Source organism: Heterodontus francisci, chromosome 10, assembly GCF_036365525.1.
Source record: "Heterodontus francisci isolate sHetFra1 chromosome 10, sHetFra1.hap1, whole genome shotgun sequence".
In the NCBI taxonomy this organism is placed as follows: Eukaryota; Metazoa; Chordata; class Chondrichthyes; order Heterodontiformes; family Heterodontidae; genus Heterodontus; species Heterodontus francisci.
This window is the reverse complement of record NC_090380.1, coordinates 83972830-83988183: the sequence shown is the minus strand read 5'-3', so window position 1 is coordinate 83988183 and position 15354 is coordinate 83972830. Positions and strand designations below refer to the sequence as shown.

The following is a 15354-nucleotide window of genomic DNA, read 5'->3' as shown; positions in this document are numbered from 1 at the left end:
TATGGAAAGAGAAGATTACCATCCACATTTACGTCTAAAACTAGAATTTGGTTAGTAACCTCTTGGTGTGTTTACTTCTAAAATAAATTGGTCTTGAAACTGGGGGAGAACCTTGTAATTCTATGAAAAAGGTTCCCATCAGTAAGCGTTCTTGATAATAGAGCAAGACCCAGGCAAATTGAAATGTGACTAGCCTATATGTTGAGATAGGCCAGTATAAGGGAAGTAGTTGCTGTATAACTCCCTCTTGCCCATTCTCTCTTCTAAAATCTGCAAACAAAGTAGTTGACTAGGAAGAAAAACAAGAAATGCTGGAATCACTCGGGTCTGGCAGCATCTGTGGAAAGAGAAGCAGAGTTAACGTTTCGGGTCAGTGACCCTTCAAGGCATCCTTCTGAGCTTTAAATGGTGGTTATACTGCTTAGAGTCACAGAGTTGTACACAGAAAGAGGCCCTCTGGTCCACCGTGTCCATGCCAGCCATTAAGCCTCTCTATTCTAATCCCATTTTTCAGCACTTGGCCCATAGCATTACATTTTATGGCATTTCAAGTGCTCATCTAACTACTTCTTAAATGTTGTGAGGGTTCCTGCCTCTACCACCCCTTCAGGCAGTGTGTTCAAGATTGCTACCACCCTCTGGGTGAAAAACATTTTCCTCATATCCCCTCTAAACCTCCTGCCCCTTAGCTTAAATCTGTGCCACCTGGTTATTGACACTTCCGCTAAGGGAAGAAGTTGCTTCCTATCTACCCTATCTATGCCCCAATCAGGTCCCCCTTCAGCCTTCTCTGCTCTCAGGAAAACAACCCGAGCCTATCCAGTCTCTCTTCATAGCTGAATTGCTCCAGTCCAGGCAACATCCTGGTGAACCTCCCCTGCACCCTCTCCAGTGCAATCACATCCTTCCTATAGTGTGGCGAGCCGAACTGTACACAGTACTCCAGCTGTGGTCTAACTTAAATTTTATACAGCTCCATCATAACCTCCTGCTCATATATTCTGTGCCTCGGCAAATAAAGGCATGTATCCCATATGCCTTCCAAACCACCTTATCTGGGAGGCGGTGGCGTAGTGGTATTGTCACAGGACTAGTAGCCCAGAGACCCAGGATATTGCTCTGGGACATGGGTTCACATCCCACCACAGCAGAAGGTGGAATTTGAATTCAATTGATAAATCTGGAATTAAAAGCTAGTCTAATGATGGCCATGAAACCATTGTCGATTGTTGTAAAAACCCATCTGGTTCACTAATGTCCTTGAGGGAAGGAAATCTGCTGTCCTGACCTGGTCTGGCCAACATGTGAATGCAGACCAACAGCAATGTGGTTGACTCATACATGCCCTCTGAAATGGCCTAGCAAGCCACTTAGTTGTATCTAACCGCTACAAAGTCAATAAAAAGGAATGAAACCGGACGGACCACCGGCATCTACCTAGGCACCGGAAACGACAACGGCAAACCCAGCCCTGTCGACCCTGCAAAGTCCTCCTTACTAACATCTGGGGGTTTGTGCCAAAGTTGGAAGAGCTGTCCCACAGACTAGTCAAACAACAGCCTGACATAATCATACTCACGGAATCATACCTGACAGACAATGTCCCAGACACTGCCATCACCATCCCCGGGTATGTCCTGTCCCATCGGCAGGACAGACCCACCAGAGGTGGTGGCACAGTGGTACACAGTAGGGAGGGAGTTGCCCTGGGAGTCCTCAACATCGACTCTGGACCCCATGAAGTCTCATGGCAACAGATCAAACATGGACAAGGAAACCTCCTGCTGATTACCACCTACCGCCCTCCCTCAGCTGATGAGTCAGTACTCCTCCATGTTGAATGCCACTTGGAGGAAGCACAGAGGGTGGCGAGGGCACAAAATGTACTCTGGGTAGGGGACTTCAATGTCCATCACCAAGAGTGGCTCGGTAGCAACACTACTGACCGAGCTGGCAGAGTCCTAAAGGACATATCTGCTAGACTGGGTATGTGGCAGGTGGTGAGGGAACCAACAAGAGGGGAAAACATACTTGACTTCGTCCTCACCAATCTCCTGCCGCAGATGCATCTATCCATGATAGTACTGGTAGGAGTGACCACCACACAGTCGTGGAGACGAAGTCCCGCCTTCACATTGAGGATACCCTCCATCGTGTTGTGTGGCACTACCACCTTGCAAAATGGGATAGATTTCGAACAGATCTAGCAATGCAAAACTGGGCATCCATGAGGCACTGCGGGCCATCAGCAGCAGCAGAATTGTACTCAACCAGAATCTGTAACCTCATGGTCCAGCACATCCCCCACTCCACCATTACCATCAAGCCAGGAGACCAACACTGGTACATTGAAGAGTGCAGGAGGGCATGCCAGGAGCAGCACCAGGCATACCTCAAAATGAGGTGTCAACCTGGTGAAGCTACAATACAGGACTATCTGCATGCCAAACTGCATAAGCAGCATGCGATAGACAGAGCTAAGCGATCCCATAACCGACGGATCAGATTGGTGGACAATTAAACAACTAATTGGAGGAGGTGGCTCCACATATATCCCCATCCTCAATGTTGGGGGAGCCCAGCACATCAGTGCAAAAGATAAGGCTGAAGCATTTGCAACAATCTTCAGCCAGAAGTGCCGAGTTGATGATCCATCTCGGCCTCCTCCTGACGTCCCCAGCATCACAGATGCCAGACTTCAGCCAATTCAATTCGCTCTGCGTGATATCAAGAAACGACTGAAGGCACTGGATACTGCAAAAGCTATGGGCCCTGAAATATCCTGGCAATAGTACTGAAGACCTGTGCTCCAGAACTTGCAGCGCCCCTAGCCAAGCTGTTCCAGTACAGCTACAACACTGGCATCTACCTTGCAATGTGGAAAATTACCCAGGTATGTCCTGTACACCAAAAGCAGGACAAGTCCAACCAGGCCAATTACCGCCCCATCAGCCGACTCTCAATCATCAGTAAAGTGATGGAAGAGGTTATCAACAGTGCCATCAAGCGGCACTTGCTTAGCAATAACCTGCTCAGTGACGCTCAGTTTGGGTTCCGCCAGGGCCACTCAGCTCCTGACCTCATGACAGCCTTGGTTCAAACATGGACAAAAGAGCTGAACTCAAGAGGTGAGGTGAGAGTGACTGCCCTTGACATCAAGGCAGCATTTGACCGAGTATGGCATCAAGGAGCCCTAGCAAAACTGAGGTCAGTGGGAATCAGCGGAAAACCTCCGCTGGCTGGTGTCATACCTCGCACAAAGGAAGATGGTTGTGGTTGTTGGAGGTCAATGAGCTCCAAGACATCACTGCAGGAATCCCTCAGGGTAGTGTCCTCGGCCCAACCATCTTCAGCTGCTTCATCAATGACCTTCCTTCAATCATAAGGTCAGAAGTGGGGATGTTCGCTGATGATTGCACAATGTTCAGCACCATTCGCGACTCCTCAGATACTGAAGCAGTCCGTGTACAAATGCAGGAAGACTTGGACAACATCCAGACTCGGGCTGATAAGTGGCAAGTAACATTCGCGCCACACAAGTGCCAGGCAATGACCATCTCCAACAAGAGAGAATCTAATCATCTCCCCTTGACATTCAACGGCATTACCATCGCTGAATCCCCCACTATCAACATCCTAGGGGCTACCATTGACCAGAAACTGAACTGGAGTAGCCATATAAATACCGTGGCTACAAGAGCAGGTCAGAGGCTAGGAATCCTGAGGTGAGTAACTCACCTCCTGACTCCCCAAAGCCTGTCCATCATCTACAAGGCACAAGTCAGGAGTGTGATGGAATACTCTGCACTTGCCTGGATGGGTGCAGCTCCAACAACACTCAAGAAGCTCGACACCATCCAGGACAAAGCAGCCCGCTTGATTGGCACCCCATCTACAAACATTCATTCCCTCCAGCACCGACGCACAGTGGCAGCAGTGTGTACCATCTATAAGATGCACAGCAGCAATGCACCAAGGCTCCTTAGACAGCACCTTCCAAACCTGCAATCTCTACCGACTAGGAGGACAAGGGCAGCAAATGCATGGGAACACCACCACCTGCAAGTTCCCCTCCAAATCACACGCCATCCTGACTTGGAACTATATCGCTGTTCCTTCACTGTCGCTGGGTCAAAATCCTGGAACTCCCTTCCTAACAGCACTGTGGGAATACCTACCCCAAATGGACTGCAGCAGTTCAAGAAGGCAGCTCACCACCACCTTCTCAAGGGCAATTAGGAATGGGCAATAAATGCTGGCCTGGCCAGCGACGCCCACATCCCATGAATGAATTAAAAAAAATCTACCTGTGTTGCTGCCTTCAGTGATCTGTAGACAAGTACACCAAGGTCTTTCTCACCCTCTGTACTTCCTAGGGTCCTACCATCCATTGTATATTCCCTTGCCTTGTTCTCCCAAAATGCATCACCTCACACTTCTCAGGATTAAATTCCATTTGCCGCTGCTCTGCCCATCTTACCAGCCTATCTATATCGTCCTGTAATCTAAGGCTTTCCTCCTCACTAATTTCGACACTTGCTTGAATGCAAGTCAAGGCAATTTTTGGCCGGTATAAACTGTAGACTTTTATCGTACCAGTATTTCTATAGTTCTTAACTCATCTGAACATCGACTGCGCTTCAGATTACCTTTGGAGGTCTGTAACTTTTTTCACATAGACAAATGCGACAATCATTTTGTACTAACAATGTCTCAAGATGAACTATGCGTGATGAGTTAAATATATTTAATAGGGGCATTGCTTGAGCATCTTGAGTTTACACTTCAAGTTTAATAATTGCACCGATGCTAAACATATGGGATTGAATGCACCCTAAACCAAGATTATACTTGTCATTGGTTACCTATGTTCTAAGCATTATTTGCTTTGATTAATCTTGGAGTGAGAAAAAAATATTTCATTTTATTTATTTTATTTTTTTAATTTAATTTATTTATTAGAGATACAGCACTGAAACAGGTCCTTCGGCCCACCGAGTCTGTGCCGACCATCAACCACCCATTTATACTAATCCTACATTTATCCCATATTCCTACCACATCCCCACCTTCCCTCAATTCCCCTACCACCTACCTATACTAGGGGCAATTTATAATGGCCAATTTACCTATCAACCTGCAAGTCTTGGGCTGTGGGAGGAAACCGGAGCGCCTGGCAAAAACCCACGCAGTCACAGGGAGAACTTGCAAACTCCACACAGGCAGTACCCAGAATTGAACCCGGGTCACTGGAGCTGTGACGCTGCGGTGCTAACCACTGTGCCGCCCAATTGAAAAACTAAACTGTCTGTGTACATAAGTTATAGCTTGATTTCCTTCCCTGCTTGCTATTTTCCATTGTCGGTGTGTTTGATTCTTAATTACTAACCATGCTTCCTATGATCTCCTGTAGGATGGATGAAAAGAGAAAGAAGTTGGAAAAACCTTCTGTAAGTACATTTCTTTGCCGATGTCCGAATGGGTGAATTGAATACAATGCTGGTGGATAAATGTAAAGGGCATGTATCAACGTGGTACTGTATTTTTTAGCATTCAATTGTGGTGAGTCCAGAAAAAGAAGACAAATATAAGTGGGCATTAAAAAAATTAAATAAAGAGTTTGAGGAATTTCTTTACATGCAGGTGAGAATGGCAGTCACTGCACATGGAGTAGTTGAAGCAGATAGCATTAACACATTTAAGGGGAAGCTTGATGCGTGCATGAGGGAGTGGCAAAGGCAACGAGGGATATGAGGGCAGCGTGGGACAAGGGATTTCAAGTAGGAGGAGGCTTGTGTGGAGAATCAACACAGGCATAGACTAGTTGGGCCAAATGGCCTGTTTCTGTGCTGTAGATTCTACATCCACTAGTAAAAATAACAGGAAGTTTATCCCTATTAATTAAGTTGAATGTTACCAGAATGTTTTTTTCCTACAAAACTGATCAGAAAATCCTTTTTTTTCCTATTTTACGAATAGCTAGTAATAGAATTTAGTATTTCTGATCCTTTTGTAACTTCTTAAAATACTGCAAAAAATTTACGATACTATTTACAAACAGTACTGTCTCTCATTCCTGTAATCTTTTTGAAGCTGATGTTCCAAATGTACAGATCCAGTGAGTATTTATTTACTCTGGTCTTAGAACTGCAGCAATTATACTTTATCGGTAGATTGCCTGTGGCCAAAAGCTGAAGAAAAAAATGGAGTGGATAAATAATTATGTCCCTCACCCTTTTGCAGTGCTCAAGTAATATAGTCTTTCTGGTTAAACAATTTTGCATTGAACTGTTTGGCTCTTAGAAAATGCAGAGCGAGTGACTAGTTAGTTTGAGAGTTAAAATATACTACTGCAACTGTTTGCCATTCATCTGCCTTTATGGCTGCACTTTCGTTGAGGAATTGCATGACAAATTTGAGCAAGGTTTTGAATTACTGTCAAACAAGATTTTATAGATCCTTACTTTCATAATGAAAGTCAGATGTTAATCACAGTTCTTAGTGTGACTTTTTAAGTGAATCGCAAACATGATACTGAGAGTAATTACGAACATATGAATTAGGAGCAGGAGTAGGCTACTCGGCCCCTTGAGCCTGCTCCACCATTCAACAAGGTCGTGGCTGATCTGATTGTAACCTCAACTCCACATTCCCACCAATCCCCTTGCTTATCAAGAATCTGTCTACCTTTGCCTTAAAAAATATTCAAAGGCTCTGCTTCCACTGCCCTTTGAGGAAGAGAGTTCCAAAGACACTCAACCCTCTGAGAAAAAAATTCTCCTTATCTCTGTCTTAAATGGGCGACCCCTTATTTTTCAACAGTGACCCATGGTTCTCGATTCTCTCACAAGAGGAAACATCCTTTCCACATCCACCCCGTCAAGACCCCTCAGAATGCTCTATGTTTCAATCAAGTCGCCTTTCACTCTTCTAAACACCAGCACATACAAACCCAGCCTATCCAACCTTTCCTCATAAGTGTCATGCAGACCCCCACCTGCCAAGAACGAGGCATATTAATTTTTTCATATGAACATTGGTTTTAAACTGTTGATGGAGCGAGGAAATGACTTGGTAAACAGATCAGCCATGGCTGGAAAAAGCATTTGCATACTAACAGACAGTGCTTGTGGAGACACAGGGCCATTCCTGACACATTCAACCCACAATGGGCCTTGATCACCAAACATTGAAGGTGAGGAAGCCCACATTCCAGGATGAGTGTTGAGGTGGCCAAATCCACAAACAGACGTGGTCAAACCAGCTAGTCACATGACTAACCTGGTGGGCAACCTGAGTTTTTTTTTAATCGTGCAGACAGTTTGATCTGGGAGAGAGACTGTTTGCTCCTGGACTGTAAAGACTTTCTTGGCTGGCTCGCCACAGCCTCTCCTGTCTGCTCCCATCTCTTATGCATGGAACTCCAAATCCACTGAAGACATGAACCTCAAGAGAGAAAAGTCAATACTGGGCCCCCATAAAAAGCAAGATCTACCTACAATCATGAACTCTACAGCGAGCTCGAAGAATAGTAACCAAAACCATCTTGTCTTTTCTTTCTTTATCTGCATGTGTGTTTATCATGTATGCATGCTAGCGTGGGCGCATCGCGTATCCGTAGCATTAACCAAATTAGAGTTTAAGTTTAATAAAGTTCAACCTTTCTTCTTTAAACCTAAAAAAACCTGTTTTGCTGGTTTCTTTGCCTTATAATTGGCAAGTAGCGAACAAGGATTCACCAAGGGGGAGCTAAAAACATGGTATGTTTAAAATTAAACCCTGTTACGGTAAGACCAGGTGAAGGCTGAGAGGGAACCCCTAGACCCCTTTCTCACCTCATCGTAACAGAAATTTGGGGGCTACCATTGTGGATTTTACCCACAGACAAACAAGAGAAATTGGAAGTGGGAAGAGCAAGAATTCAATGTAGGTTTTCTTGTGGTTGTGTGTGCTCAAATGCTAACATGTCTGCAACTGAAGTGAGTAGTTCTCCAAGCCAGGGTGAAGTAACTTGGGATAGGTTAAACGCACTGTCTATGGAGGAGTTGAGGGAAATGGCTGAGCAGTGTGGGATCTCTGTACATGGCAACGCTAGGAAGTCTGAACTCCCATGACTAGTGGCCAACCATTTTTCCCTTGAATCTGAAGAAATAGAAACAGGGTTAGACGTAGACCCAGACAGGGTATTGCTATCAAAGCTACAGTTGGAACAAAGGAAACTTGAATTTGAGGAGCGAGAGAAAGAAAGAGCCTTCTGGAAGGAATGTGAAGACAAAGAGGAGAAGGAACAGGAGAGAGAAAGAGAGAGACAGGAGAGAGAGAGAGAGAAATAGTCTTCCAGAAGGAACGTGAAGACAGAGAGAGGCAGGAGAGAGAGAAAGAACCTTCCAGAAAGAATGTGAAGAAACAGAGCAGAAGTGTCTTGAGTTAATTGGGGGGGCAACAGAGTAACCCCAGCGAAAGCATGGCCAATATGGAGGAGCGTTATTCAGGGCTGGGTACAGAATTGTTAAAACTATCTCAATTAATCCCAAAATTCAGTGAGGAAGATGTGGAACAGTTTTTTTGTGTCTTTTGAGAAACTGGCAAGGCAGTTAAAATGGCCAGCTGAGACCTGGTCTCTTTTATTACAAAGCGAGTTAACCAGAAAAGCCCCTGAGGTTTATTTCCTGTTTCCAGATGAGAGTTCATCAAATTATGAACTGACAAAAAATGCTATCCTCAAGGCATATGAATTCGTACCTGAAGCAAAATCAGCAAAAGTTTAGAGCCATCAAGAAGCAAGCTAATCAGACTTATCTGGAGTTTGAAACAAGTAAGCAGCTGGCTTTTGACCAGTGGCTGAGGGTTCTTAAAGTACAGTTCAGCTATGAGAATCTCAGAGAAGTAATTCTGTTAGAGGAATTTAAACACTCTCTGCCACTCTCCCTAAAGACATACGTAGAGGAGCAGCAGGTTCAGAGAGCCCGGCAAGCAGCCATTCTGGCTGATGAGTTTGCTTTAATTAATAAGTCAGTTTCCCAGGGAGAACCTTTCCTAATCACCCCCACAAATCTAAAAAGGACCACGGGTGGGAAGGTGATAGGAGCCCAAGCAGTCCTGGGGAAGAAAAAAAATCAGGAGACACAGGGGGCCCTCCTCTAGCCAAAAAGGAAGGTGCTGTGAGAAAGAGTGAGACGCAAAGACCTGTGTGCTTCCATTGTAATAAGGCAGGTCATCTAAAAGCTGACTGCTGGAAATTAAAGGGAGAAACTGTAGGGTTAATCGGGGCACATCTGCTCAGTGAAGAAGGAATCCTGGAGGAGAGCACAACAGTGCAAGCTGTAGCTTTAACTGCAGTAAGAGTACAACCCAGGAAGTTTACCACTGCAAGTTCAGGAAAAGTTAATAGGATTCCTGAGGGTTATCAGAGTTTTATGTCTGAAGGGAGAGTAACTCTGTACCTCTCGAGTGGTGCAAGCAAGCCCATAGTAATCCTCAGGGACACAGGGGCCACTAGATCCCTTTTACTGGGAAAAGGCCTGATTTTTCTCCCAGAGAGTGCAGAGAACACCAAAATGGTGGTGAATGGTATTGGAGGGCAGTGTATGCCTGTACCTGTACACCAGGTGCACCTGGAGTGCGACCTATTTTCGGGACCGGTGATCGTAGAGATTGTCCCTAGTTTGCCTGTGGATGGGTTTATCTGCTCCTAGGTAATGATCTGGCGGGAGTGAAGGTGGAAGCTCCCCCCAGTAGTGAAAGAAAGACTGTCAGAGAGACAGGGCTGTGGCAGGAGATAGACCCCTGTTGTTTCCCTGAATGTGTAATGAGTGAGGCCATGACCAAACCAGCTCCCCCAGTGGAGACTGCATTGGCACTGCAGGCAGATGACTATGAGGTCTGTCTGTCCGAGTCTTTCTTTGGGAAGTTGGAAGTCCCAGGGAATGAATTAAATACATTTCCCTAGCTGAGGCTCAGCAAGCCGACCCAGTAGTGTGAGAGTTAGCACAGGCTGCCCAGTCTGAAAGTGAAGCAGAGGGAGTTCCTGATTGCTACTATTTAAAGAATGCGGTATTGATGAGGAAATGGGATTCTCCTCGAAGACCTGAGAGCAAGGAATGGAAAGTAGTTCACCAGTTAGTGGTGCCGCAGAGGTACCGGAGAGAAATATTAAGAAGGGCCCACGCGACTACAGTGGCTGTACAAGCCGGTATACGAAAGACCAAAGTCCACATAAGACAGCAGTTTGACTGGCCAAAACTCCACAAAGATGTGGTGGCATACTACAGGAGTTGCCACATGTGCCAGGTTGAGGAGAAACCCCAACCTATAGTGAAACCCGCACCCCTAAGTCCTGTGTTAGGAGGACCCTCCAGCAGAGGGTTGGTGAACTGTAAGGGACTCCCACCAAGAACAAAAGGGGACAGGCGGGCACAGGCTGGCAAAATTTCAGAAAGGGAAGGGGAAAAAGCAACCAAGAGGGCAGGTTAAAGGAAGTCCAGGAGAAATCCCGGATGAAAACCCCTATTGTCCTGTCAGCCAACCCCAAAAAATTTGATAAGTTAGACCCCACATCCTCCTATATAAATGCAGACACTAGAAGCACCCCACCAGAGTTGCTGACAGTATTTAGAGGAACCTGCATAAACAAAGAAAGACCTCTAGGGGGCAGAGAAACTGTGAGGGTGATGCCTCACCTAGTCAAAGTGCCACAGGGGAGTACAGTAGAGTCTGCACAAATATCTGCAGGCAGGAGTGTCCCAGAGGACGAAAGGGAGATGAGCAAAGAATCCACCCCACAGTCCGAAGAAAAGAGAACCACCTATCCCCTGAAGTCAAAAGTCTTTACATGACTCGGCAAAGCACTGAGAGAGAGTTCAGGATTGACCCGCCCACTACTGACTCTCCTGAGGAAAAAAATTCCTACTTAAGGCTAGCTAAATCTAACTCTCCCCCTTTGCTGACCTCAACAGGAACAAAGATCCGAGGCAGTCATGGAAATGGGCAAACTGAAGGAAAACCAAAGAACCACATGTTTATTGCGATGCCAAAAAAGGGGTAGTTAAAGCAGCACTGTCACCAAGAAAAGACGTGTAATAAGTTATAGGATTTATGAATGAATGAGAGAGATAGACGCATGCTTCTTTTCCTGTACATTTTCTCTCTTGACCCTTTTTGATGAAATGCTCTATTTTCAAATCGCATTTTATTCCATTGGGTGTGGAGGTGTCATGCAGACCTCCGCCTACCAAGAATGAGGCTTTTTTAAAAATTCATTCATGGGATGTGGGCGTCGCTGGCCAGGCCAACATTTATTGCCCATCCCTAATTGCCCTTGAGAATGTGGTGGTGAGCTGCCGCCTTGAACTGCTGCAGTCCTTGGGGTGTAGGTATACCCACAGTGCTGTTAGGAAGGGAGTTCCAGGATTTTGACCTAGCGACAGTGAAGGAACGGCGATATAGTTCCAAGTCAAGATGGTGTGTGACTTGGAGGGGAACTTGCAGGTGGTGGTGTTCCCATGCATTTGCTGCCCTTGTCCTTCTAGTTGGTAGAGGTCGTGGGTTTGGAAGGTGCTGTCTAAGGAGCCTTGGTGCATTGCTGCAGTGCATCTTGTAGATGGTATACACTGCTGCCACTGTGCGTCGGTGGTGGAGGGAGTGAATGTTTGTAGGTGGGGTGCCAATCAAGCGGGCTGCTTTGTCCTGGATGGTGTCGAGCTTCTTGAGTGTTGTTGGAGCTGCACCCATCCAGGCAAGTGGAGAGTATTCCATCACACTCCTGACTTGTGCCTTGCAGTTTAGTTTAGTGATACAGCACTGAAACAGGCCCTTCGGCCCACCGAGTCTGTGCCGACCATCAACCACCCATTTATACTAATCCTACACTAATCCCATATTCCTACCATATCCCCACCTGTCCCTATATTCCCCTACCACCGACCTATACTAAGGGCAATTTATAATGGCCAATTAACCTATCAACCTGCAAGTCTTTGGCATGTGGGAGGAAACCGGAGCACCCGGAGGAAACCCACGCAGACACAGGGAGAACTTGCAAACTCCACACAGGCAGTACCCAGAATTGAACCCGGGTCGCTGGAGCTGTGAGGCTGCAGTGCTAACCACTGCGCCACTGTGCCGCCCTTGTAGATGGTGGACAGGCTTTGGGGAGTCAGGAGGTGAGTTACTTGCCTCAGGATTCCGAGCCTCTGACCTGCTCTTGTAGCCACGATATTTATATGGCTATTCCAGTTCAGTTTCTGGTCAATGGTAGCCCCTAGGATGTTGATAGTGGGGGATTCAGCGATTAAATGCCGTTGAATGTCAAGTGGAGATGGTTAGATTCTCTCTTGTTGGAGATGGTCATTGCCTGGCACTTGTCTAGAATACTGAGGGAGGCAAGGGAGGAAATTGCTGGGGCCTTGACATAAATCTTTGCATCCTCATTGGCTACAGGTGAGGTCCCAGAGGACTGGAGAATAGCCATTGTTGTTCCTTTGTTTAAGAAGGGTGGCAAGGATAATCCAGGAAATTATAGGCCGGTGAGCCTTAGTCAGTGGTAGGGAAATTATTAGAGAGGATTCTTCAGGACAGGATTTACTCCCATTTGGAAACAAACAAACTTATTAGCGAGAGACAGCATGGTTTTGTTAAGGGGAGGTCATGTCTTACTAATTTGATTGAGCTTTTTGAGGAAGTGACGAAGATGATTGATGAGGGAAGGGCGGTGGATGTTATCTATATGGACTTCAGTAAAGCCATTGACAAGGTCCCGCATGGCAGACTGGTGCAAAAGGTGAAGTCACACCGGATCGATCAAAGGTGAGCTGGCAAGATGGATACAGAACTGGCTCAGTCACAGAAGACAGAGGGTAACAGTGGATGGGTGTTTTTCTGAATGGAGGGATGTGACTAATGGTGTTCCGCAGGGATCAGTGCTGGGACCTTTGCTGTTTGTAGTATATATAAATGATTTGGAGGAAAATGTACCTGGTCTGATTAGTAAGTTTGCGGATGACACAAAGGTTGGTGGAGTTGCGGATAATGATGAGGATTGTCAGAGGATACAGCAGGATATAGATCGGTTGGAGACTTGGGCGGAGAAATGGCAGATGGAGTTTAATCCGGACAAATGTGAGATAATGCATTTTGGAAGGTCTAATGCAAGTGGGAGGTATACAGTAAATGGCAGAACCCTTGGGAGTATTGACAGGCAGAGAGATCTGGGCATACAGGTCCACAGGTCACTGAAAGTGGCAACGCAGGTGGATAAGGTAGTTAAGAAGGCATACGGCATGCTTGCCTTCATCGGCGGGGCATAGAGTATAAAAATTGGCAAGTCATGTTGCAGCTGCACAGAACCTTAGTTAGGACACACTTAGAATATTGCATGCAATTCTGGTCGCCACATTACTAGAAGGACGTGGAGGCTTTGGAGAGGGTACAGAGGAGGTTTACCATGATGTTGCCCGGTCTGGAGGGCATTAGCTATGAGGAGAGGTTGGAAAATCTCGGATTATTTTCACTGGAACGACGGAGGTGGAGGAGCGACATGATAGAGGTTTACAAAGTTATGAGCGGCATGGACAGAGTGGATAGTCAGAAACTTTTTCCCAGGGTGGAAGAGTCAGTTACCAGGGAACATAGGTTTAAGGTGAGAGGGGCAAAGTTTCGAGGGGATGTGCGAGGCAAGTTTTTTACAGAGGGTGGTGAGTGCCTGGAACTTGCTGCCAGGGGAGGTGGTGGAAGCAGATATGATAGCGACGTTTAAGAGACATCTTGATAAATACATGAATCGGAAGGGAATAGAGGGATATGGGCCCCGGAAGTGCAGAAGGTGTTAGTTTCGGCAGGCATCAAGATCGGCGCAGGCTTGGAGGGCCAAATGGCCTGTTCCTGTGCTGTACTGTTCTTTGTTTGTTCTTTGTGTGGCGCGAATGTTACTTGCCACTTATCAGCCCAAGCCTGGATATTGCCCAGGTCTTGCTGCATTTCTACATGGACTGCTTCAGTGTCTGAGGAGTCACGAATGGTGCTGAACATTGTGCAATCATCAGCAAACATCCCCACTTCTGACCTTATGATTGAAGGACGGTCATTGCTGAAGCAGCTGAAGATGGTTGGGCCGAGGACATTACCCTGAGGAACTCCTGCAGTGATGTCCTGGAGCTCAGATGATTGACCTCCAACAACCACAACCATCTTCCTTTGTGCTAGGTATGACTCCAGCCAGCGGAGGGTTTTCCCCCTGATTCCTATTGACCTGAGTTTTGCTCAGGCTCCTTGATGCCATACTCGGTCAAATGCTGCCTTGATGTCAAGGGCAGTCACTCTCACCTCACCTCTTGAGTTCAGCTCTTTTGTCCATGTTTGAACCAAGGCTGTAATGAAGTCAGGTGCTGAGTGGCCTTGGCGGAACCCAAACTGAGTGTCACTGAGCAGGTTATTGCTGAGCAAGTGCCGCTTGATGGCACTGTTGATGACACCTTCCATCACTTTACTGATGATTGAGAGTAGGCTGATGGGGCAGTTGTTGGCCGGGTTTGACTTGTCCTGCTTTTTGTGTACAGGACATACCTGGGCAATTTTCCACATTGCAGGGTAGATGCCAGTGTTGTAGCTGTACTGGAACAGCTTGGCTAGGGGCGCGGCAAGTTCTGGAGCACAGGTCTTCGTTACTATTGCCGGAATATTGTCAGGGCCCATAGCTTTTGCAGTATCCAGTGCCTTCAGTCGTTTCCTGATATCACGCGGAGTGAATTGAATTGGCTGAAGTCTGGCATCTGTGATGCTAGGGACGTCAGGAGAAGGCCGAGATGGATCATCAACTCGGCACTTCTGGCTGAAGATTGTTGCAAATGCTTCAGCCTTATCTTTCGCACTGATGTGCTGTGCTCCCCCATCATTGAGGATGGGGATATTTGTGGAGCCACCTCCTCCAGTTTGTTGTTTAATTGTCCACCACCATTCACGGCTGGATGTGGCAGGACTGCAGAGCTTAGATCTGATCCATTGGTTCTCGGATCGCTTAGCTCTGTCTATCGCATGCTGTTTACACAGTTTGGCACGCAGATAGTCCTGTGGTGTAGCTTCACCAGGTTGACACCTCATTTTGAGGTATGCCTGGTGCTGCTCCTGGCATGCCCTCCTGCACTCTTCATTGAACCAGTGTTGGTCTCTTGGCTTGATGGTAAGGGTAGAGTGGGGGATATGCCGGGCCATGAGGTTACAGTTTCTGGTTGAGTTCAATTCTGCTGCTGCTGATGGCCCTCAGCGCCTCATGGATGCCCAGTTATTGATTTCTAGATCTGTTCGAAATCTATCCCATTTAGCATGGTGGTAGTACCACACAACACGATGGAGGGTATCCTC

The 15354-nt window shown here is 46.6% G+C and overlaps 1 protein-coding gene across 3 annotated transcripts in view; it reads left to right on the top strand.

Annotated features, from left to right (window-relative positions):
* Positions 1–15354, top strand: part of LOC137374581 (E3 ubiquitin-protein ligase DZIP3-like) — a 200254-nt gene that overhangs the window by 7435 nt on the left and 177465 nt on the right. For all 3 annotated transcript variants that reach the window (XM_068040905.1, XM_068040904.1, XM_068040903.1), the window contains exon 2: positions 5414–5450. In XM_068040905.1, the coding sequence (XP_067897006.1) occupies positions 5415–5450 (36 nt within the window). In that variant the 5' untranslated portion in view covers position 5414. The remainder of the gene's footprint in view (positions 1–5413; positions 5451–15354) is intronic.